Raw genomic sequence first — 25,134 nt, 5'->3', positions numbered from 1 at the left:
GTGAGTCAAGTTCACACATTCTTTGAAAATGGTTAGAAGAGTTTATTTAGAAAAAAACATTAAAACAGTAGAAAACACAAAGTATAAGCAGATGTCTTAACCTAAAAACAAACACCGTTCATTTTCTAGCATCAAGTAGCTCGGCATTTTGCATGTTCACATACACTACAACTGTGTGTTGCAAACACAAAAAGCAGAAGGATGCAAAGGAACGTCACAATAAAAATGCCACTTTAAAACGGTGAGTTTGGATCAGTCTTTCGCGTGTAGATAAACTGAGTTGGTGAGAGATTTAGAGAAGCGGAGAACCCTGGGGAGAACGCCTTGCTTTTCTCATTTCTGGTGTTTTGCCCTAAAAAAGATAGAACAGAAAGGATGGCATCACATTTTGCAGGTGAAGAAGGTTCACAATGAATTGGAGAACAGCAATGCTTTAATTAGACTGTCTGACAGCAGCATTCTTTTTTAAAGCTAGGGTGAAAAAGAAATTTTATTCTACCAGCAAATTTATTATATATAAAGTGTAAATTATTTACACTTTATAAGACCCGAGCGGTAGCTGAACAGTTTGCAGACCTCGGTGTTCAACTCTGGTCTCATTTTGCACCACTTTCAACAGAAGACCAACATGAACTGAAATACACACTGTGACCGTTGTAATGCAAATAAAAATAAATAAGAATAAATAAAAATAAATAAGAATTGTCCCATTTCACCAGACATAACCTTAAGGTTTATCTCCAAAATACAACTATGACCCTTTGTCTGCAATGATGCATGTTTGGCACTAAACAGCAAAAGGGTGTGTGATTTTCAAGAAGCAAGCATGGACTCGTTTGACCACAGAACAGTTGTCCTCTGTCCATCAGTCCATCTGAGATCACGAGTTTGACTCCAAAGAACCTAGTAGTGTTTTTAGGCTGAGCTGATATACGTTTTCCTACTTATGTAATAGTTTCCAGTTTCATTACCGCTACCTGATTCACATTTGCTTCCTAATCCCAAACCCACTTGACTTCTCTAAACCGCTTTCTGAAGTTAGTCCAGTTTCACGTTTTGCTTTCTAGAGATTCAGAAACCTAAACTGTTTGCAATTTTACACTAATGAAGGGACAAATATTGGCATGAGACATTTGCCTTCATAAAAATAGTTCTCTAGTGGTCACAGCTTTCCCGATCATGAAAGACTGATGGCATCATTATTAAATTTTGCCATTTTCAACATAGAACTACTTGAACCTTTCTGTATTTTCCCTCCTTCTCATTTCAGGTGAGCTTTTGTAAATAGTTTCTAGATTTGTGTGACTGTTCAAAATAACGTTTTTTTAATTTTTATTTATTTACTTATTTTTACAAGGTATATACCAAAAGAGAAGGAGACCAAAGACTTTTAAATGGTGTTATGTGTGGTCTTAAACTTGTCAACAACACCAAGGTAAAATTGCAAATAAAATATTTTTTTCTTCTATAAAACCCCTTCTACAATGTTTGACATCTTCAACAAATTAATGACAACATTAATATAGTGAGCAAATACAATAACAAAGTCAAAAATGACCACAAAGCTTTATTGTTCCCACCTTTCATCATTCATCCAAGCAAAGAGATGAACATGACGACGCCCATGAACTGCGTGAAGAGGATTAGTGGAGTGAAGAAGGACCACACTGGCCACAGTGCAATATTAAAGCTGCAAGAAAAAAAACAAACAAACATGTAATCAAACTTAACAGATCTGCCACTGAGTGGCTAAGTGAGCTTTTCACAGGCTGTCATTGCAGAGCATGCAGAGATTAATATTTGGAGGCACTAAACACTATTATATTATGAAATGTAACTGGAAAATGTAGCCAATTAGTAACTAAAATTAAGTAGCAAAATAAAATGTAATGAATTATCTGTAATTTATCTATGTGATGAATAACTGCAGCTATGGAAAATCTAAAATCCAACCATAACGTAAAATTACCGGTTCACCTCAATATGTTACAATACACAAAAATGTATGTAGTTCAGTTTTGCAATTAAAAAGTTTTTCACATACAGTATTATTGCATACACAGCGATTTATTTCAAGAATTATTTCTCACCATTTAAATGAGGACGCCTGAAAGTTCAGTTTATTTTAAAATAAGAATATTGCTTTAAGCCAAAAAAAGAAAAAAAAAAGAAAACAAAAAAAACAACAACTAAGAACTACTGGTAACTATTTCTGCACACTGTATAATATATGCGCTAAATACTGCTGAATCAAATCATCAGTGTTGTGTGGCATGGAGCCAGAGGCTCCGCTGAGTCGTTAAGGAAACCCAGTTTGCTTTAAATGTACGCTTCAGCTCGTCTGCATTGTTGGCTCTAGTGTTTCCCCTCTTCTCTTGGCAATGCTGGTAATTTTTCTATAAAGTTTAAGTCAGGCCAATTTCCTTGTCAAATAAGCATAGTGATACTATGATGATACCACGGTTGTTAAACTATTGGTAGGTTTGACAGTGTGGGGGCGTTCCAAGTCCTGCGAGGAAAGAACATCCGCGTCTCCGTAAAGCTCAAGTATTCTCTAGTAAATGGCGGTGCTGACCTTGGACTTGGAAAAAAAAAAAAAAAACACAGCAGACCACCACCACCAGCTAAAATTGCTCCCAAATTAATCATGACTGACCAAACACTTGATTCTGTGCCTTTTCATTCTTCCTCCAAACTCTGAAATATTGATTTAGAAATCAAATTCAAAATGTACCTTCATGACAAAAGAGGATTTTGGATAGAGTTGCCAATACATTGACAACACATGGTCACTCCAACATCAGAATGTGCAATATTCATATCACACTGTTTAGAGTGAAGTGACGAACTAGCATTTTACATGCTACTCCAGTGTTTAGCCAGTTGGGCCAAGTCTCACAGAAGCAGACGCTCACACTGAACACAAATGACATTGCCCAAAGTGCTGAGAAAGAGAAGAAAGAAATATATCACAACTGATATCATCATGACAATTTTGAACAACATCATCGCCATAACACAATTTTCTAAAACCATGCAGTCCTAATTTTGGACCACAGAGCGACAGTGCAGCCCTTTTTCATTCATGCAAAGCATGTTGTTGTTCTAGTTGCCTCCATCTGTCTTGTGCTCAATCCTTGAGAATTTGCCCCAAAAATCAAAAAGTCTTGCCTTTGATTGTCGAGGTCATTAACTGAACATTTTTGGACTAAAAATATTTTTTTATTTTCTTGCATAATACTGTAATTTCCCGTGAAGCTGATGGACTCTCAAGACACACCAGCAGCATTGTCAGCTGGTGGTGTGTCAAGTTTTGCCCAACTACACCTGTTTTTGCTCTTTTTTTCCCACATTAAATATCTAAAAGTATCATGTAATTTTTGTGTGTTCTCTATGTTCTATATCTTTTACTTTTCATCTTGAAACACAAACACTGGAACATATTTACAGGTAAAATTTTTTTAAAAGGTTTGAATCAAAGGGTAGAAGCTGAAAGCAGAAGTCAGCGCCTCTTTAAAATCAAATTCTCCCACAAAAGTCGGCTGATTTTATTGATATATTTGAATGTAAACTCTGTAAAACACTGATGTTCATGGATGGCTGAGTTAAATCTAGTATACACACAAAAAACAACAAAAAAACAATAAACTCCCTTCTACACACAGACCCTATCACTTAAAACAAACACATCAGGGACCACACCAGCCACTTTATTCATCTACCATATTGTTACTTCTGGGCTTTTTTTTTATATCTTATTTTATTGCTTGTTTGTTGTTACGGTGCTTGCTTTCAGATGCTATTTCAGCGTGCTGCACCATGGGCCCGTGAGGATAGAAATGTTAACTTGGATCTACGTTAACAATAAAGCTGACTTTGACTTTTGACTTTGAAAATCTTAAAACTGCAAAGGAGTAAAACCTGCAAAGTGATGGAAAGAAAACAAAGGGGATATTCTTTTTTTTTTTATCATCCTCCACTCTTGGTTCCGAGTTTGCCTTCTAAGTACTACCTCCCTATCAATGTCACTCTGTACATTTCTGCCCTGGCAGTCTGATTTAGTCCTGTATCATGCTGTGGAAGTAATTGTGGGAGAAATTATACCAAAAAAACTAGTTGATGGAAAAGGTTTGTTAGCTTGTTGAGATTTGGATTTACCTTTATAAACATACAGTTATTACAAAGAAAATAGCATGATAACAGAATATACTGGCCTCTTAATCAAGTTAAGCTAGTGTTGAACAACTGTATCACCCTTTTTTTTTAAATCCAAACCTATTACTGTCTTGAAAATGCTTAAAGTACTAACAAGACTTTAAGCATTTTAGTATTCTATAGAATCTTTTTCAAATATAGTGCTATGTCTTATCGATAGACTGGGCAGCAAAATCTTTTGTAATACAATTTTTATATTTCCTACTACTAAAAAAAAATTATAAGGTCATTTAAAGGGGAAACATAGCTACTTTGGGTGGGAAAATTCTTCCATATTGCAGAAGCAAAAACCTGTCCTTGAATTTTAGATGTTTTAGACCAAATTACAGCTTTAGCTAACATACACTTGCGTTTTTCTCTCGCTTCCTGTGTGTGTTTTACCTGCACGATGCAGCAATAAAGGCCGCAGTGGTAATGGGAGGAATGGCAGGGTACTCCTGGTCATAGTGCTGAATGCCTTTGAACCACTCCAGGTACACAATGCAAAACATAGCCAGAGACAAGCAGATCCCAAGGAGTATCAGACCGACGTTAAACCACCAGCTGAAAAAACAAGGGAAGGTGCATTTATTCCATCAGCTGTACAGGTTCAACAGAAACAGAATAGGGTATCACATCACGGTCTCCATGCAGTATCGCATATCAGTGGTTTCTTTTGTATTGAATCCACTGTTCAAGAAGTTCCTGAGTGAAAAAAACTAATGTTTCACAATGACTAAGCACTATTTGATCAGAGCTCCTTTCTTAAAATGTGAATGTCTGAACTTGATACTTACGTACAATATAAAGAATACAAATCCACAATCCTTCCTCCTTTTAAACTACTTATCACAGCAGAAAATAAAGACACAATGTGGTCATTTTATCCTGCGCTTTAGCGTACACACACATAAAATACATTTTTGAAGCAACCTTTTGTTCAGTCTTCTTTGGTAGAAGTCTATTAGTACGTCACATCGCTCTATCTATTCTTCGCAAAAGTTTTCAGAACATATAAGATCCGATTAGTCCACAGCCTGCTACGGGTGACCTCTTAAACTTTCTGTAAGATTTCTCACAAGAAAAAATAACCAAAACACGGCAACACTTCATGTGATGGGGTGTGCACAAGACTGACATGACACCGTCATAAACATGACATAACACCTGTCATGAACATGAAGGAGTCTTTATAAATGTCTATAACTTCAATTTTGCAAATAATGACAATTTAATGCAAAGTTGGCATTTTTAATGGACTTTCAATGCAACCTTTAGAGCACTTTATGACAACAGTCATAAACATTCATAAAGACTTCTTCATGTTCATGACAGGTGCTATGTCAGTCTTATGCACACCACGTCAAATAAAGTGTTACCAAAAACACAAAAACAACAATAAAAATAAGAAAAAATGCAACGACGGTACATGGTATTAAAAGCCTGTCTAAAGAGATGAGTCTTGAGCTTTGGAGTCAGAGGTGGAGCAAAGGTGTAGAGGGAAATTGTTGCAGAGTCGGGGTACTGCCACTGAAAAGGCCTAGTCACCTCAATGCTTTAGCCTAGTTGACTAGGCCTTTTAGACTAGGACGTCTAATAAAAGTTGGTTTGATGACCTCAGGGTTTTCCCATGTACAGGAAGACTAAAAAGTTCAGATAAATAAAGTTGAGCTTTAAAAACGAGCAGTAACATTTTAAAGTCAATTCTAAAAAGAGCAGGAAGCCAAAGTAAAGAGGATAAAACAGGTGATACACTCGCATGTAGGGGTTGATTAAAAGTCCAGAGCACGGTGGGACTTCAACTTCTTTTGCTGATACACAGCATTGCATTTGTACCAAACATACATTATACTGCCAGATGTAATCTCTTGTCTGCCTTCACACACATATGAACTTGAGTCACATACCATTTTCAAATCATAGGATTTAGCATCACCCTTTGTGAGTTCATCTTTAGGAGATGGGAAAGCTTTAACCTAATGATTCGGAGTGGAGAGCAAATATGTTTGGTGTGCTTTTGTCAACTGTGGCCCAAAAGTTCAACTTTGGTTTTATCAGACTAGAACACATTCTGTCACCAGGTTTTGGTGAAATTTCAGCCAGTCCAGGGTGTTTTTTTGTTTTGTTTAGGGGTTTTATCTTCCTGCTGTTTTGCAACCTGACCTCTTCCCTCGGATCCTTCAGTGTTGCTGTCGCCTTTTTTGGTATTCTGCTTGACAAGCTTGTGTCTTGTCTTTTTATCAGTTCTGGAATAACATCCAGTTTCTGTAATGTGACTGTCCCATTTTTATCCGAACTTTTAATGACTGTCTTCTTTGTACCATTGTTATACACACAATGCTTTGCTTGACAGACTGACACTTGACCTGAGCTGAAAAATTAAAAAAAAAATGTAAATGAGCATTTATAAAAAAAAATTTTAAAAACCCACCATTGTTCACTTAACCTTATTTCAAATGAATCAGATTAACTGTAAATCATGACAAGGTGAACTTGAAAACATCAAATGTCTAAATGAATTCAGTAGATCATGAAAGGTTTCAATGCCAATCCAAAAAGGTTGCTGCAGCTTTAATGTTTTGTACATTTCTCTTCAAGAAGATTTATTTTTTTCTGCCAAATTGCACAAGGTCAAAATGAAAGCAGAAGTTTTCTAAAATTATTTATTTTGTCTTAATTTTTATCCTACTCAGTTTGACAGAGGTGTGCATACATTTTTTTAGATTAACTGTCAGTTACCAAATTATAAATTTAACTTGAGAAAACCTTTTGGAAGGCTAAAACTAAGACAAATTGTCTCGTGACTTTAAATTTGTTGCAATTTTGCACCCAGTTCATTAAAGATCCAGCCACAGCATTTCAAATACCCTGAAGACATTAGCCTCCTGTAATAACTTTTTTCTTTTAGCAATTTTATTCTGTGTTTAATCTCAGCTTCACCAGATTTAATGGATAATTCTCAATTACACTCCTATTAATGACTTAATTATAATCAGTATGCCACAGTGCAAAAGATGATCTGAGTCGGACTTTGGCAAAAATGAGACATGAATATATTTTGAGGGAATGTAAAGTTGAAGGGTCATGAGCTACAAACAGGAGACAAAGCATATTGTCTCTTCTAATAGAAAATAACCCGGCAGTACATGAACTTATGCTGAATGAGTTAATTAGCTTGTGTAACTGATCCTCGTTGATCATGACGTGTAAATGTTTACTTCTCTGTGCAATCTATATTGTAAAACCATTATATTCCATGTTATTAAATATAGGGAATAAATGACCCTAATAATACACCTCTTTGACCTGGTCATGTCCTTTTTATTTAGTATAACAATTGCACAGTAAGAACACTGATTGTTTTTATTTATGCTTTAAGATGTAAAGTAGTATATCTGGAAAGGGGTGTACTTTGTTGTCACTTATCTACACCACTTTAAAGCTACACTGTCTCCATAGTTACGGTAACGTAATGTCTTCATTCTTCTGCTCTGATTTGGCTAAAAATATCTTAAAATTCACAAAGCTAATGTGTGAAATTTTATGCCTACTAAATCTATTTTCAACTTATGCTAAAGTAGTTTTGGAAAATTGGTTTTACCTTTTGACATCATCGTTCTCCATAATGACGTGCAGGAAATCTGCATAGTACGTCACAGCTACCGACGCCACGATCCAGAAAACGGAGTGCTTGTTGATGCGAGGGAGGGGCTTCAGATCTTTTTCCTCCTGACCTGAAGGGTGACACACGTCAAAAGTTGGAAAATGTAGCAACTCAACACATCTGACAGTAATTATGTTCTAAGAAGACTTCCATGGAATACAGAATTAAAAAACAACAACAAAAAAAGAATTGGGTGCTTAAGTTTTAACTTAATGTGGATTTACCTTTGTGGCTCTAATCTACCTTGGGTCAAAACTATTCCTACAAATACATACTTACAAACAACACTTACATTTGCCCAAATGTCGATAAGAAGTGGCTGATTTTCGTAATCATCAAGCATCTGTTGTAATTCTGTAATTCTTGGCAGAATTGGTAAAACTCACTTAAACTGGTTGTTTCCAGGCACAGACCACTATTGTAAGCATGAGCCCCAAATCCTGAGAAGTTTTAAGATTACATTTAACCCTCTTTATTCATTCCAAAATTAGTTATTCGATTGTTCTGAGAGCAAATCTAATTTTGTGTAGAAAGTTTCAACCATCTGACCCAAACTCTCATCCTCAGAAACAGAACGATTGCTTGGAGAAGTCGTGTTTAGGCTTGTCAATCTAAAAACACCACACACACCGTCATGCACGGTGGTGGTAGTATGATGGAGTGAGGTTTGGTCACTGGTAGCAGGACTGGTACATTGCACATTATGGGTGGAATAATGTGCAATGCATAATAATACATCAAAACCATAATAATACATCTTCAATCAGATATAGATGAGTTTGGTCCAACTTTGGTTTTGATGATCAAGACAAGGATCCCAAACACACATCAAAACTGCTTTGGGGAAGGATAAACATGGACCATAAGGCTAACACTCAGTTTCCGGAGTGGTTTCTCACTCAACCCTATTGAAAATCTATAGACTACACATTTAAAGCCAGGTATGTACCAGTGCACACACCAATTTAACTAATCATCATTGGTAGTTTTCCCCAGAGCGTTGGTCAAATATAAAACCAGAATTCTGCCAGAAACATGGTTACAGAGAAGCATGTAGGTTCTCTGTGATTTGTTATGGATCATTTAAACAACTATTAGTGACAGTGTATGTCAAATTTTTGAGGGTGTAACCTCAATTACATAAAATCTACTTTAAATTATTGTTGTAAAATTATGCTAGAACAAATAAAAGCCATCATATGTTTAATGGTTATAATAATATAAAACAAAAAATATATATATATATATATTTAACTCTTGTGTGACCAGGTTATTGTGTGTTGCAGATTTCTGCCCAGATCCATCTTGAAAAGGAGATCTAGGTCTCAATGGGGTTTTACCTAGTAAAATAAAGGAAGTAAAATAAAAAAAAGTATCAGTATCAATGAAAACTCAAAAGGAAATACCGGAAAACTATGAGGAACAGAGTCTTACCGTATAGTATAGCTTTTACAAGCAAATATGAGCTTTATCTTGCCTTAACAGAATGTGCAAATCTCCTTCTGTCAGATTTAATCAGCTTTTGAGGTGAAACCGATAGGTTTCTTGAAGATAATCTTGCCTTTTGGAAAGCTATTAATCTCTATAATTTACTGGCTGATTAAACGTCTCTGAGCCTGTTTTTGGCTGCTGAAGTGGTTAGGCATGCTAGACTCCTCTGTGCAGAGTTTCCAATGAACTCACTGGCCTAGAAAAGAAGCTGCACTAAGATTTAAAGTTTTGAAAAATATATATAGCCATTAAAGAAAAAAAAACATCTCGTCAATGACCCACAGGAATATATGAGAGCAGTTTCTAGATCATATGTCAGAGCTGACAAAGATCCTGATTACAATTAAAACAATTATGAATTGCTGGATTTATGCCAGTGATAGGTTAAAAGCTAGAAAGTTGCCCACTTTCCTAAAAAAAAAAAACACTGGAAAAGAAAGAAGTAATATTCAGTAGTGACATCCATTCTGCAATCTAGTGAAGAGTCAGAATTTAATTGATGGCGTGTTTTAAATGTAAAATTTGGTAAAAGACTGAAAGATGGTCTAATTCTGAAATTTGAGATGATAGTGGTAGCCAAATGAACTGAGACTGGTCAGTTTATGTAGCAAGCATTTTCCTATCTCATACATGTTTTCACATCTTGTAAACAACAAACCTCGGTGTATTTTACTGGAGTTTTATTTCAGACCAACACAGAATTACTGCAAAATTAAAGGGGAAGCATTGTTTTTACAAATAAAAATCTAAAAAGACTAGTCTGTATTAGTACAAAAACTGATTTACTTTGATACCCTTAAATGAATTGCTTTGCAACTAACTGACTTATGAAAGCCCATATAAACCATGTTTAAGGATGATCAGATTACTGAACAATTTTCCCCGAGACGATCGTCCACCTGATATGACAACTATTAAAAGAAAAGCACTGTTCAAAGAAAGCCGTAAGAAGTGGCATTTTCAGGTCAAACAAAATCATTTGCTTCAATGGTCCAACTACTGTCCAGACCAATTCCATAGGTAAATGTAAAGAAAGGTTTGAAGATTAACACAGAGGCTCACTATCTTGTCAACTGAACTTGAGCTACTTTTAACAACACAGAGCAAAAAAAAAAGAAGAAAAAGCAAATAATAGTTTTACAAAGTACTGGAGAAACAGCAGGCGCAAATCATGACAACGCACCTACCGTGGCACTTCCGGCGGCAGGTGTCACGGCTGCCACTGTTTTCAGGGCTAGCTGTCAGTGTTGCCACTGGCTTCGGCAAATGGACTATATCCCATGATGCTTTATAACTAGTAGAAGAAGAACTTGAAGACAGACGAAGAAGAATTTTGTAGGGTTTTTTTTTTTTACACGGAAAGACCTATGTTAGCTGAATTCCTACACTTTTTTGTATATCATTATGTATGATTCGTTCATCCTATTTATATTTTACAGTCATTGGGACTGACTAGTATATTTTCCATTGAGGGAAAGTAACTTTAACATTAAATACACCTTTCTCAACAGGCGAGGGCACACTTTCTCCGTCTATAATCAGACATTTAAGCGACTTGAAACCATTCCTCCCTCCCTGGCAGCCGTCCCCCCCAGGCCCCCCCATAGCTCCGCACCTGAATCTACCACCAAGTGTCACTATTACAGTGGAACCTGTTGAACCCCGTTAGGTTGCCAGATAGGGCTTTGGCCAAGATGGAAATACGKAGTAGTTGTGTAAAACGTATGTTGTAGAAATTAATAAAGTTTGAAAAAAAAAATGTTTACGTAATGAAATATTATAATTTCTCATGGAGGAATAATATGTTATTTGATCCTGATGTAGTAAATTCACACGTTGACTAAACATGAATTTTACAGAAGACTTCAAATGATTTCARAGAGGGATTTTATAATACACAAATATTTTAGTTCTTGGCTATTGAAAAATTAAATATGTTATTGCTGTTTAAAGTATTTACATACAAGGCCTAATAAATATTGACAAATCAATTACTATGCATATATTTTGTGACATAAACTTTAAAAAACGTTGAAACATATCTGCCAAATAAAATAATATGTAAACGGCATAATTTTCATTTAAAAAGCATATGCTTCTTAAGTATAACCCAAAGTAATTTTTATTTCCAAAAATGTGTAACGCTGCTTAGGATTCACACATTGTCAAGGATTTTGAGGTGTACATACTTTCTGTTTTGACTTACTTCAGCGTAAAAAATTTGAAGGTGAATTAACTTGAAAGTGAAAGACATCCTGCTGCCTTGAAAATGCTATTGAAATGCATTTTGTAGTCAAGATTTTATTCATTGTCTCATCTTTGAATAAGAAAACTTTAAAGACAATGTCCAGAACCAGAAACAAACACGGAGAAGCAACCTTCATTTATGCCACACAAATCTGGAATGAACTTCACAATTAATGAAAAATAGCAGATATTAAATTTATTAAATAATAAGTAATAACTCTTTAAAACTGGTTAACATGCATTTCTGGAAAATTATGATAACATGTTTTCCAAAAGGGCTGCACAGTGGCGCAGTTGGTAGAGCTGTTGCCTTGCAGCAAGAAGGTTCTGGGTTCAATTCCCAGCCCCGGTCTTTCTGCATGGAGTTTGCATGTTCTCCCTGTGTATGCGTGGGTTTTCTCCAGGTACTCCGGTTTCCTCCCACAGTCCAAAAACATGACTGTCAGGTTAATTGGCCTCTCCAAATTGCCCCTAGGTGTGTGTCTCTGTGTTGCCCTGCAACAGACTGGCGACCTGTCCAGGGTGACCCCGCCTCTCACCCGGTACACTAGCTGGAGATAGGCACCAGCAACCCTCCCGACCCCACCAAGGGACAACGGTGTAAGAAAATGGATGGATGGATGTTTTCCAAAAACTTTGCATTATCTTTAAAAAAAAAACTCTGAAAGTTATAGTGGCTGCCTGGTCTATTACTTTCTTAGGAACTTATGACATATCTCATGTTGCCACTGTCACTAATATTAACTAATAAGTCAATATTAGTGAACTTACCCGGTTTAATAATCAATAGCATAATATTAAAGTAATTGTATGATAATAATTATAATCCGGAACTGACAGGAGCTTGTCAACTCATACCATGGCCACCTAGTGTCAGTTGTAGTGGCACCTAGTGGTAGCTACCGTCAACTGTCGCAGAAAAGGTACCATTTGACATGCATTCAGCGCAGGTGTTGTCTTTCTCTGTTAAGTCAGAACACCGGCTGTATATTTAAATATGTATGAGAATTATGTTTTAATTAAGATATATTTTATTTCTATTTGTTTGAACTAAAGTTATTCATATGTTACATTCTATCTGCTTCAGATAGAATGTGCCACCTTACCCGGTGCCGCCTTACCACCGGGTAAGGTGGCACAAGTGGCATCGCCATCCCCCAAAACATCGGCACCAGTTGTGACAGCTCTGAAACACTCTAGACACCTAACAGCAGCTCTAGTTAGGTGTCTAGACTCAGCTGTTCCAAAGGTGCCGAAACTAATGGCATCCCTGATACCTGTTGTATGTTCGAGGAGTTGGCTGGATTATTCAGATGAACTTTAGTGAATAAATAGGATGAACGAATCATACATAATGATATACGAAAAAGTGTAGGAATTCAGCTAATAAGTCTTTCTGCGAAAAAATCCCTTCAAAATTCTTTCTTCAAGTTCTTCTACTAGTTATAAAGCATCATGGGATATGTAGTCCATTTGCCGAAGACAGTGGCAACACTGACAGCTAGCCCCGAAAACAGTGGCACTTGTGACACCTAATGACACCGGCCACCGGAAGTGCCATTAGTAGGTGCGGTATCACGATTTGAGCTCGGCCCTGCTGGAGTACTGAGTGGGCCATATCATGTTCCTTCTACTTCACACTTAAACACTCATTTGTATTGATCTGTCATGTTAAATCGCAATAAAGCACATGGAAATGTGTGGTTGTCAGGAGTGACACAATCTGAGCATGAAAAACCTTTACAAGAAATTGTGGGCGGGATTGCACTGCTTGCAAAAACAGAATAATCCCAAAATGATTAGAGATGCTTACTAAAGCATTGCAAATGCAGCCAGCCACTTTCAGAGACGTATCTAACGTTCCTGAAACGCTCCCTATTTGTTAGGTCAGACATTACTTTGTGATGAATAAATAACTTTGCTATGCAAGAGGTGTCTAATTATTGTGTCTTTTGTGCCATGTTTATTGGTTTGCTGCATTGACGGGAACTGGTGAACAAAAACTGTCAAAAACCCACAAACTAAATTACTTCCATGTCAGCTGTACACACTGACAGAGGCAGTAAGTTAAAATGACTAATATTAGACTTTAATATCTATCTACATGTCTGTATGAATGCACCTCTGAACTTTTTCTCCTTTTAGCAGCGTGTCATATTACTGTCTAAAACTACTCTTATGACAAAACATGTGACAGTAACAGCTGGAACAGACGGAGGGGTGAACGTGAACTGGTTACTGTCTTCTAGTTCCAACGTTCCAGCAAACTGAGCTACTTCAATAAGCTAACGTAGTTAGCCGGCGTAGCATTTTTTTAAGCTTACTCTTTTCACCATCGACGGCCGACGTCGTCGCCTGCATGAGCAGCTCCGCATCTCTCTTGAATCTGTTCCGCAGCGTCGCCAGCTCGCTGTCATTGAACATTTTGTTGTTCTTCAACTCACTTCAGCTCTGAAAGCTAACTGAATTGAAGACGCTTCCTGTTGGGACGCAGCGTCGCTTGTCAATGACGTAAGAACGAGGACCGTTGTAGGTTTTCTTTTGTAATTTAAATAAGTAATGACCATAAAGACATAACAAAATTATTGTACACAATAATTACTGTGAAAACAGAGTACCTTATTGAATACAGTTAACATATTCATAAGTGTGACAATCATTAATTTTCTAAGATAAAGTAGATTTTACTAAGCTAGCTTCTAATTTTTGGCTTTGCTACTTTATAATTATAATTTAGCATCTCATAATTCTGAGATGAAACAAAATTTGGACTTTGAAAAGTTTTTTTTCCAAGACTGGAATTGGCTTCCCCAACATGCTTAATGGCCTCCATGCATCTTATTTATAAAGAATCAGCCTATCTGACTATCTTGTGTCAAACAGAAAATTAAGATTTTTTTTTCTGTCATTTTCCTTCCTTCAGTCATTAACTTTACAGAATACATAGTAGCTGGCTATGTGCCACACCTCATCTTGAGTTCACTGTATACCTTTACATAGAGCAAGAATCTGACACGGTTGTCCTACTTCTGAACTCTCTGAAGTGAGAAGTTAAAAGCATACACACTGATAAATAGCAAGTACTTTCTGGTTCACTTTTATTTTAGCTGAAAAGCAGTTATAACTGACCATCGTTGTGGCCAGGCTGTTAATCTGAAACACCATTCTAGTCGGTTGACAACTTTAGGTTGCTAGGACCTTCTGACCCTAGCAACTTATGACAAGTTCCTGGAGTTTTCTGAGAATATATGCAATGTTTTTATAACAACTCCCTACCTCCAAAACAGTAAAGATGTGATTAACTCAATATCCTGTGTGGTCTGGATCAAAATACAAGACTTAAATCCAACTGACGTAGGCTGAATGTGAAAACATCATTTTAATACTAGCAAACTTGAGTAACAGCTCAACTAAAACCCAGAGTATGCCATATAGCGTTACAGGTAAGCAGCGTGATGAATGAGCATCAGTGTTAAACCTTCTGGGATTAGAGGAGCTTCATAAAGCTGGGCAGGTTTACTCATTCTCTGTGCGTGTGCGCGCGTGTGTCTGTGTGTGTAAGCATGTGTGTACAGGGTAAAGAAACTGCTTATTCTAGTCGTGGAAAATCAGAAAGCATTAAAACTTCACCTGAGGCTGACACCAAGCGCCTTGCTTCTATGGAGCTTCTGTGTCTCCGGAAAAGTGAACCCCGTTCGCAGTGCAGAGGAATGTGCATTAGCTTCGTCCCGTGTGAGAGTCGGATTCAGCTCAGGTGCACCTCTCCCTGCGTCTCTACACCCTCCTCCCCTCGGCAACATCCAATCCCGCAGATAAGGTGCCATTCCCCAGCCTTACCGTGAGCTCGGAATGCGCAACAGAGCAGCCTTCCGTTGCAATCGTCATTTTATACATTAAACAGAACTGGCATGTTCCAAGCGTGCGTGTATTGATTACGACGACCAGGCTCGCTGAGTAAAACCATTTAATCCTCGAAATTGTTCATTTGTATAAAAAGCCACCAAGGAGGACAGCAATAATAACTTTCATTTCATGGAGAATGTGCCGTTAAAGGAGGAGTCTACTTCAAAAGCTTCACTCTGTCTTTTAGTACTCTAAACTTGGGGTTTTTGGTGATCTTTTTGTTGAAAAGTGCCAACAGCTCATCTTCCGTTTTGAAATTTATGTCACCAGCGAAAGAGTAGTAGGCTGCCAAAACCTGCAAAGGACAGAAATACACTCCTTACCCAATGTTAAGTTACGTTTTGTATTTAAAGATGGTCATGGTAGAGAGGACAGGTGTCAAGTTGAATACGTGTGTCATGCACACAGAAATGCGCTGCTTAATTTCTCACCTTCTTTCTGAGTCTTTTCACTGACAGCTCCTGGTCAGGTGACTCTCTCAGCACTGCCTTGATGTTTCCCTTCCAGTTGAATTTGCCTGTGTGAGTGATCGGAAACATGGTTAGGTTTGGTGAGGGTCATTCCCCTCGGTGAAAACAAAGAGCCGACACTGACCTCTGCTGGAATCTTAATACAAAATATTTTCTTATTTCTTTGGTGTTCTAATTAATAAGCCACACACATATTCATTAAAGTGTGATGGAAATATGTGGCAGAACTTTAAGTGTTACCCTGAGACATGGCTTGATCTTCAGTCTCCTCTGACTCTGCAGCTTCATCAACTGCAAAAGAACAAGAGTCGATATAAAATCTGAAGCAAACATACGTAGAAACAACTTAACATAATTAAGCATGCTTTAACAGCAGACCATTTCAATTTAAAGGAGTAAAATGTTATTTACTCTTGGTTTTCTTGGAGTCTTCTTCAACGCCGTTCTCAGTCTGGTCTTCATCTCCTTCGTGTTTTCTCTTTTTATCCTTTTTTTTCTGTTTGCCTCTCTGGCACTTCTTTGTTTCTCCTGCAGTTTCATTTTCGTCTCTTTTGGGAACTTTTCCATTCTTTTGCTGACGGGCCTCTTTGCGCTCCCGTTTGTTCAGCTTCTTCTTCTTCTCCTCCTCAGTGTTCGACTGCTCTTCTTGGTCCTCAGTTCTGTTGGTGTCCACTCGGATGTCAGCCTCCATGTCTGCAGATTCTTTGGTCATCTGTGTGGCCGGAGGAGCCTTATAGATGGGTGATAAAGAACTAAGTTAATTTTGAAACTTTTTTTTTTTTTTTTTACATCGATTATTAAACGAACAGACATATAAATTTATCTAGCTTTGCAAATCAAAGGCCAGCGCTACAGATCACAAGGCTTCATTTCTCGTTGTAACATTTCTTTTTCTTGTTGCTATTAGTAAACTAGCAATACCAGCAACACTACAGCTCAAGTAACATTAACACAATAAGTAAAGCAATAAAATGCTTTTTGTATGTCATTATCAGAACATTTAAATACAACTTATAAATATACTGAAATCTAAGCCTTCTGACATCTTTTATACAAAAAAGTCATGTTTGCTTCTAACTGATCAAAAGGTCCAAAGCACAAAAAATTGTGGGACATCCAAGCGTATGATGGTTATCTTGATAAAACAAGCTAAAATAACTTACACTGTCTGCAGCAGCAATTATGTCCCACACCTCTTCCTGTAGCCCAGTGTTTGATATGTTCAAACTGCTTCTCATCCAGTTCTGAAGAGAGAGAAAAAGGAATTTATCACCCGTTCATCACCCTTAGTTTTCCTCCTTCATTTAAAGCACTTTAAACAAAATGACAGCTTTTACTGTTGTACGCAATACCGACCTGAAACTTTGCCTTTTTCCTCGGCACGTTTTCATAACCGCTAACTTGGTAGAGCACATCTCTCAGCTTAGCGCTGACCCCGGGTTTGTTCATGGCTTCGCCGATTCTCTGCATGACAAAGGTACAACAAGACGAGCATTAAGAGAAGCAACCCTCTTTACTCACGCATATGCTGATGTTCAGTGAGGACCGCTTACCTGTAACCACTGCTGCTGTTTCACATCTCCTTTATTCGCCTTGACCTCGTAACCTTTCCCACCGTATTTCTGGTCCTCGCTGATACATTTAGTGTGGTTTTGGTAGTCCTCACCCCTACGTGTGACACAGCCAAGATGAGACACCATCTTAAATGTGGTGAAGTGCCTTGTAAAAAAAAACGTTTCAAACACCTGGAATTCTTTCACATTCTGCAATGTGGTGTTCCTACCACAGATTGTAATGTATTTTACGATGATTTTATTTATGTGTTAGAATTGCACAACTCGCCACAAAGCATGAAAGGAAGAAGGTGCTCTGACACAAAATTGTGCGTCGCCCTAAAAATATCAAGAACACCGCAATGGCATCATTACACTTACACTTACACTTATAGCGTTGTCTTTGTTTTTGTTTGTTGTTTTTATATAGTGGGGACAGAGATGGTGGTTAGAGTTGATAGGAACATGAGCTAAATGGAGGGCAATGCTGGATAGAAGACCTATCAGAACCTGCTTTGGGATGTGGGAGAGGTTCTTTCATGATAATAATGACATGAAGCATACAGCCAGAGTGTCATTGGAATTGTTTAAAATGAAGCACATTTTAAACATTTAGACAGTACCGCATCTAAAAAAAAAACAGCTAGTTAAAGAAAGAGTTATTACCAAAAGTCTTTTCCGCAGTCGATACAGGACAGAACTTGGCACCCACGGCACTTCATTACATGTTTATCGACTTGGGCTTTTTTCAAGGATTCGCCACACGCGTTGCAGGTGAAGAACACCATAATGATAAGCTTCGCTTCGTGTCTTCTTTACTGTGGACCCTTCTCAGGCGGCTAACATGCGGGATAAATTAATAGCACTCTAGTAAAACAAAACAAAAAATCGATTAAATCTTCACGGTTAAATAGGACCGGGCTGGCCGTTACGCTCGGTTAAGCTAATGCCGTTTACCGTTAAAAACAACGTCTGCACGTAGCGACGGATATCTGTAAACCTCTGGCTTAAACTTCGTTGAAAACCATGCGAAACACACGTTCCTATCGTATCAACTTTTCAAAACACACGTGACAATGTCCGGACTTAGGAACTACAAGATTAGCGCTCCGACGTCAAACGCATCTCAGAAAAACAGAGTTCCTGGTTTATCTAGTTACTGGAGAATCGTTCGTCAATGCCACCGCCATATTGGAAGTGGCTTGTAGTTCAACAGTGCCAAGAATTGGTACACTTTCACTGAAGACAATTTTAATATTACAACTTGGCAAAACTACACCTTATTCCACCAACCAGGGTGAATTCCTTAATATTCATATTTAGGTAAAATTATTATTATTATTATTATTATTATTATTATTATTATTATTATTAGTAGTAGTAGTAGTAGTAGTAGTAGTAGTAAACAGTGATTAATCTTAATACTTAAATATTAAGTATTATGCAAAGTAGGAAAAATAAGGGTAAAATAATTTTAAGGAGATTTTTGCCGCTGCTTTCTTTTTCTTCTTTTTGTCAATTGTCCTTTTCATTCTTTAAGTGGATGTAAATTTTTGAATTATTTTATTTGGAAAACTGTTTTCAACGTTACTTCCGCACTTGAACTATCGGACGTGCCACACAAAATATGGCAGAAGAGCTGACGTATCGTTTCTAAGCGGCAAGGAAAGCATGTATCGAGTTTGCGCCTGTGACTGGAAAAACGTTCATTATAAATGTTTTTAAAACATGCTTCACAGTTAAATTTTAAGCATAAAAGTTTCTTGTTTTGTAAGAAAACTGCCACTGTTTGAGCCATGTTTAGATAGTTCAAAATACGTGACGTACCAGGAAGTGACGTAGTGTTTATGCTGTAGTAAAGTGACCGATCATCCCAATAAAAGGTGGGGAATATTTTTCTTACAATTCGGACTAATTTAAGACCTGCTTTTACCAAATGGTTGATAATTGGTAACATCTCTTTGTGGAATCTGTACATTTCCGCAAAGAGTTGCGCGATATCGGTTTACGTCACCTCCCATGGCCTCGACGCTACCTCGACTGTTCCGTCCAATTTTTGCATGGGTGGTCTCGTAGCTCAGACTCCGTATTCCGCGCTGATGTTGAACGATATAGATATACATTATGCTTTTGAAAGTGCTGTCAGGTTACTAGTCAGCCTGAGATGCTCAAGAAGAGGTCTGTTTAGCCAGTAGTTGTTCTTGACTCGTGACTCTTGTGTTTTGTTTTTATACAGTAGTTGCAGCAGCTGGTTGACCATGGACACCCTGTCCAGCCACAGCTCCTACCTCCTCCAGCAGCTCCAGGAGCAGAGGATTCAAGGGCTTCTCTGTGACTGCATGCTGGTGGTGAAGGGTGTCTGCTTCAAAGCCCACAAAAATGTCCTGGCTGCTTTCAGTTCCTATTTCAGGTGCCTTGATGTCTTTATTTATTCTTTTTTTTTTTTTTTTTTTTTTTGTTAAATTACAGTGAGATGTTGAAGAAGAAAAAACAACCAAATATGTACAGGCATCTCAATCAAATCATCAAAAAGTTCATTTATTTTAGTAATTCCATTTAACTTGAAGTTCATATACAATATAGAATTATGATATTTTTTTAATACCAGAGTAATTTTAAATATTTATTATTGCTCATTTATATATAACTAGCTAATAAAACTTGCACAATTAGATTTCACAACCTCTATGCACTGCCTACATTTCTTCAATCTAATAAAGAAGCTGTAAAATGAACAAAAGATTAGGGTGATGGCAAAGAGGCCTTCCAACCGGAAAGCTCATCACTGAAAATAAATCATCACAATACCAATACAAACAGACAAAAAGATGGTCGACAATTACAAAAAGGGTTTGATTGTTGTATGTACAAAGTTTTATTTTTTTTCCCATTGATTGTTGAGAATATTCTTGTATAACTTCTGCCTTTTTCATTTTTCATTAAAATATAAATAGAAATAGAGAAATTTCTCGCCCCCCCAAAAATTAGCCATTTAGGTTGATTTATTATGTTGAGATATCTGTTGCATTTTTTTAGCCGAATTGAAATTCTAGGTTCAAGGAAGGTAATTTTACAAGGGTCTGAACCATTTTTTTATTTTGTAAGAATATTTTTTTAATTGGTCTTCAAATTCAAAGTTTTCATTATCTCAAAGCCATAATCAACCAAAATAAAATATATTGATACTTAAAAAGTATCTATACTATATTCACCTTTTCAAAGGAATTACTGCAATAAATAAACTGTTCGATGGTATTCTAATTTCCCGAGATATTCCTGTATATGCTACTTGATCTCTGGCTTGATTCTTTTCAGGTCTTTGTTCCAAAACTCTCCCAGTCAGAAGAACGACGTGTTCAACCTGGTGATCCAGGATGTTGGCGGCATCGGACAAATACTGGACTACATGTACACCTCCCATATCGACATTAATCAGGACAACGTGCAAGCTCTCCTGGACATTGCTCAAAGTCTGCAGGTCCCGAATGTGCAGAGCATGTGCAACGCTTTCCTCAAGCCTTGTCCGCCTCCCGTAGAGATGCCTCCGTTTGCCCTCCCAGGCATTCTGAGCTCAGAGCACGACTGCCTCTTGGGGAGCAACCTGCCACATGACGTTGACCTCCACTGCCCGCCTGACCCCCAGAGGTCAGGCTACTACGGCGACATGGATCACACAAGGAGGATGCCGGGGACGGTGCCTAACAGCGGCTCGACGTGTGACGTACAGAGCGTCTCCCACGCGCCGGCAGAAAAGCAGCTCGTTCACGGTTACAAGCTCCGCAATTTCTACAGTAAGCAGTACTTCAAACAAAGTGCAATTCAGACAAACAGTGCGTCCTCAAATCAAGGGCCTCTGGTATTGGTGGAAGAGCAGCAATGTCAGCTCGGAATGAGTCAGGGTGGCAATAGCGCACCTGTGGTTTTAGGAAACACGGTCCAGCCTAGCCCTCCTTGCACATCTGTATCAGCAGAGAAAAACGGCGTATCTTCTCTGACCCCTTTGAATAATTTAAACACCCCTGCCTGCGACCCGGCCGACTCCGCAGTCAACAAGCCCGTGCGTCCCAAGAAGACCGTCTACCTGAAGAAATACAATTACCTCCGGTCTCAGAAAGCCTTGGAGGAGATGTGCGCCGAGTCAGTCGCCGAGCCCATCCTCAGCTGTCCCAAAGAGAGCCTCCAAGGGGGGCCCGTCGCCCACGCCGAGGCTCCGGATGAGGCTCCAGATGAAGCCCCAGAGGCTCAAGTCGGCAGCAGCCCTTTAGGAAGAGAGGAGTGTACTGAGGCAGCGGACACCCAGCTTCCGAGCCCCCCTCCCGGAAACCAAGAGGAGCAAAATCTGAAGCCTCAGCCGGAGCCTCCTCACCAAGCAGGGCACAAGCAGTACTGCTGCCAGCTGTGCGGGAAGATCTTCAAACATCCGAGCAACCTGGAGCTGCACAAGCGCTCTCACACCGGTATGACATGTCTGCACTAACGTACTTCATCTTTAATAATTCACCCGACGTTTTCAGACACAAACTGTAATATTCTGCTTCTAGGCGAGAAGCCGTTCCAGTGCAACGTCTGCGGCAAGAACTTTTCTCAGGTATTTCCTCCCCTGGCCACAGAGTCTCTTATTTCACATTTGTTCGTCATGAAGAGATATCGAGGGGATTTTGTCTTGCAGGCAGGCAACCTGCAGACCCATTTGCGGCGACATTCCGGAGAGAAGCCGTACATATGCGAGCTGTGTGGTAAAAGGTAGTATGATCAACTCATTTAATAATTCTCCTTTTAACTTTAATGTGTCCATTTTAGAAGCTTCTTCATTTACATTGTCCCAAAAATAACAATTGAGGTTTTTATTTATATTAGATTTAACTTGGCTTTATTTGTTTTAGTGATTTTTTTTTTCATAATGTCCAGAGTTGGGCACAATAAATGTTTTTAGAGCACACATATATATATATATATAGCTCCTGAATTTGGATTTTTTTTTTTTTAATCCAACCTTTAATTTTCTTAAGAAAAAAAATCCCATATTAAGAATAACTTTTTTTTTTAATACCCGGTGACCCAAATGTTGGCACCCCTAACAAACACTTCAAAAATGTGTACACCTAAAGTTTTATTTATTTATACTTTTTAATGTTTATTATATTTTCTGGGGATTGGTAATCCATGACTTTGTGCTTCTTGGGGGTATAAAAAAAATGATGTGACAGAAATTAATTTCCTTCTGATCCATATTTTTTTCCACTGCGCGTAGTAAGCATGGTAACTAATATTGTGCTTTTCCTCACTAACTAAATGTGCTCAAATTAAATTTTTTATAATATTTTCATAGTGATATAATGCCACTGCAAGAACAACAAAACTGATGAGGCTTTTCGCACATCTGAAAGACGGGAGATGTCAAATGTGTCCGTCTGTACAAATTTGTGTACAATTTGGGATCGTACACACAGCTTTAAGCAAAATAACGGATTTTAATGTTAACCCAAATCTTTGTTTGCCAGCTTTACTGCATCGGGGGACGTTCAGCGCCACAAAGTGGTCCACACAGGAGAGAAGCCGCATCTGTGTGACATATGCGGCAGAGGTAACGCTACGTCTCTCGGCGTAAACAAACACGTTTTCGTCGCTCACGTGTTTCTTCGAAGGCTGAGCTGAACTCGTGTCTCTTGCGTAGGATTCACCAATTTGAGTAATCTCAAAGAGCACAAGAGGACTCATGCGACAGACAGGACATTCACCTGTGACCAGTGTGGAAAGTCCTTCAACACACACAGGAAGCTGCTGAAGCACAAGGCCCGCCATACTGGAGAAAAATCCCACATCTGCGCCACTTGTGGTAAGGAATTACCTTTTACCAAGAGATTAGATACAGAGTTGTCATTTTATGGCCTTTTTTCACAATTACATGAATTTCCTTTGTGTCAGTTTTCAAACTGATTGCAGACAGTGTATCTAGTACTGTTGGATAGAAACGGTTTTTACTTCTCACTGCAGCCATTGAAGTTCTTCCTTTCTCTCTCCGTTTGTCCGTTTTATCGAACTTCGGCTGCCCCGGGATGACAAATCCCACTAAAACTAGCGGCTTAATCTGAAATCCAGGCCGTGTTTTATATCTGCGGTGTTTTCCTTCGTCCAGGAAAGCGCTTCATTGACTCAGGAGACCTTCAGCGTCACATACGATCACACACCGGTGAGAAACCCTACGTCTGCGACACCTGCGGAAAGAGCTTCACCCGCTCCGCCATGCTGAGGAGGCACAGCAACATGCACTGCAAGGGGCCGTCTGCCCCCAGCCCAGCCACAGCCAGCTCTGAGCAGACCCAAAACTCGAACGGACCGGCGTCGTTCACTAAATCGCTCCGCCGGAGCAAACCGTCGGCTGCAACCACCGAGCAGCAGTTTTCTGCCATCATGCCTGACACAGATTTAGGGAAACCGTCATCATGCAGTCCTCCGCCCGCACAAGCAATACAACCCATAGAGACTCCAGGACCCAGCATGCACCTCGGCCCCGCTCTGACCTCCCTTCCAGAGCTGCGCTCCCTGGTTCCCCATCACCTGCTTTCGTCCGGCCACCAGGAGAGAGGCGCCGCTCTGCTGCCCGCCGACCGCCTGAAACTGAACAAGCCCACTCAGGAAGCCGTGTACGGTCCGTACGTGGAGAACGGCAACACGTGTCTGGACAGAGACCCCGCGGGCAGACCCTACCTGCCTCCGTCGGACAACCACTGCGCTTCCTTCACGGGGTCCGGCAGGCCCTACAAGTCGAGCGAAGGCCAGTTTATCTCCAGCGTGACTCTGTGGGGCCTGGCGATGAAGACGCTGCAGAATGAGAACGAGAACGACATGGAGCAGTAAATTGTCACGCAGGAGCAGCTTAGTTGTTCCGTCCTTTAAGGTTTTCTTTATCATGTGAGCAGTTGCTTTTATCTCAGAGAAAATTGTCATTAGAGCTGCTGCAAGTCAGTGAACTGAAAAACAAACAAACAAAAAAATCCTAAACTTCTGAGAGCCCTTTAAATACATGGCTGATGATTCTGTGGTAACGACTGTGTTTAGCTGATAACTGCTCAACGGGACACCCACTATTTATTAAGATGTGCCACACTGAACATTTGTTTACTTTAGAATGAATTACTGTTATATTTGCATGATAGCTTGTAATGAAGCGAAATAGTTTATATTTTACACGCAGCAGTGCACTTTTAAATCATTGCTCGAGACAGATGTATTTTCATGTGATATTGAATTCTGGTCAGGTAACAATAAACCAGCTGTTTTCAATAAGAGCACTTCCCTGCACTATTTTCTCGTCGTTTTCAAATGAAAATCTTTGTGGCTGTATGAATCTCCTTCATCAGGTTATCTTGCTTTGAAACACATTGATCAGACCCAATAACACATTTTCAATCATGATCATTGTATAGGTAGAGTGAGCTTTTAATTTTTAAAGTTTTATCATGTCCCAAAAATTGCCCAAAAAGGCATTTTTGGGCAATTTCATGCTAAATGCATCAAAACTTGCTTTGGAATGGATACATCAATATCAAGTTTCTGGAAAGAATCTGACTAAACCCTGATTGAAAATGGGTGGACCATACTGGTCCACTTT

At 38.8% G+C, this 25,134-nt stretch overlaps 3 protein-coding genes across 4 annotated transcripts; 1 reads left to right on the top strand and 2 right to left on the bottom strand.

The window, feature by feature from the left end:
- Positions 1-22: 22 nt before the first annotated feature.
- On the bottom strand, positions 23-14,101 carry tmem128 (transmembrane protein 128). The gene is made up of 5 exons (XM_008409522.1): positions 13,921-14,101; positions 7,796-7,928; positions 4,597-4,758; positions 1,581-1,690; positions 23-352 (listed from the first exon to the last, which is right to left on the bottom strand). Exons 1-4 carry the CDS (start codon positions 14,018-14,020, stop codon positions 1,591-1,593), a joined length of 495 nt encoding a protein of 164 aa, XP_008407744.1. The 5' UTR covers positions 14,021-14,101; the 3' UTR covers positions 23-352; positions 1,581-1,590.
- Positions 14,102-15,543: 1,442 nt separating this feature from the next.
- Positions 15,544-18,690, bottom strand: lyar (Ly1 antibody reactive homolog (mouse)). The gene is made up of 9 exons (XM_008409524.2): positions 18,480-18,690; positions 18,189-18,389; positions 17,523-17,637; positions 17,326-17,433; positions 17,133-17,213; positions 16,381-16,699; positions 16,210-16,260; positions 15,931-16,016; positions 15,544-15,794 (listed from the first exon to the last, which is right to left on the bottom strand). The coding sequence occupies exons 2-9, from the start codon at positions 18,308-18,310 to the stop codon at positions 15,657-15,659; spliced, it is 1,020 nt and encodes a 339-aa protein (XP_008407746.1). The 5' UTR covers positions 18,311-18,389; positions 18,480-18,690; the 3' UTR covers positions 15,544-15,656.
- Positions 18,691-18,774: 84 nt separating this feature from the next.
- Positions 18,775-24,814, top strand: zbtb49 (zinc finger and BTB domain containing 49). 2 transcript variants are annotated; one of them, XM_008409526.1, is made up of 8 exons: positions 18,775-18,845; positions 19,759-19,932; positions 20,838-21,979; positions 22,064-22,110; positions 22,192-22,265; positions 23,024-23,106; positions 23,197-23,358; positions 23,659-24,814. In XM_008409526.1, exons 2-8 carry the CDS (start codon positions 19,781-19,783, stop codon positions 24,378-24,380), a joined length of 2,382 nt encoding a protein of 793 aa, XP_008407748.1. In that variant the 5' UTR covers positions 18,775-18,845; positions 19,759-19,780; the 3' UTR covers positions 24,381-24,814. The 2 variants fall into 2 exon arrangements, with proteins under 2 accessions (XP_008407748.1, XP_008407747.1); XM_008409525.2 differs by lacking the exon at positions 18,775-18,845 and adding an exon at positions 19,242-19,405.
- The last annotated feature ends 320 nt before the right edge of the window (positions 24,815-25,134 follow it).

This window comes from Poecilia reticulata, linkage group LG5, assembly GCF_000633615.1.
Source record: "Poecilia reticulata strain Guanapo linkage group LG5, Guppy_female_1.0+MT, whole genome shotgun sequence".
NCBI lineage: Eukaryota > Metazoa > Chordata > Actinopteri > Cyprinodontiformes > Poeciliidae > Poecilia > Poecilia reticulata.
The sequence above is the reverse complement of the archived record's forward strand: the minus strand, read 5'-3'. Positions and strand labels throughout refer to the sequence as shown.

Excerpts from the sequence above, each read along its gene's own strand:
- zbtb49 (XM_008409526.1), top strand. The coding sequence starts at position 19,781 with ATGGACACCCTGTCCAGCCACAGCTCCTACCTCCTCCAGCAGCTCCAG. Across the intron at positions 23,107-23,196 it reads GTGTGACATATGCGGCAGAG|GATTCACCAATTTGAGTAAT; the intron begins GTAACGCTACGT and ends TCTCTTGCGTAG. Across the intron at positions 23,359-23,658 it reads CCACATCTGCGCCACTTGTG|GAAAGCGCTTCATTGACTCA; the intron begins GTAAGGAATTAC and ends TCCTTCGTCCAG.
- tmem128 (XM_008409522.1), bottom strand. The coding sequence starts at position 14,020 with ATGTTCAATGACAGCGAGCTGGCGACGCTGCGGAACAGATTCAAGAGA. Across the intron at positions 7,929-13,920 it reads GGCCGTCGATGGTGAAAAGA|GTCAGGAGGAAAAAGATCTG; the intron begins GTAAGCTTAAAA and ends GTCACCCTTCAG. Across the intron at positions 1,691-4,596 it reads TTTATTGCTGCATCGTGCAG|CTTTAATATTGCACTGTGGC; the intron begins GTAAAACACACA and ends TTTTTCTTGCAG.
- lyar (XM_008409524.2), bottom strand. The coding sequence starts at position 18,310 with ATGGTGTTCTTCACCTGCAACGCGTGTGGCGAATCCTTGAAAAAAGCC. Across the intron at positions 17,434-17,522 it reads AACAGCAGCAGTGGTTACAG|AGAATCGGCGAAGCCATGAA; the intron begins GTAAGCGGTCCT and ends TTTGTCATGCAG. Across the intron at positions 17,214-17,325 it reads GGAAAAAGGCAAAGTTTCAG|AACTGGATGAGAAGCAGTTT; the intron begins GTCGGTATTGCG and ends CTCTCTCTTCAG.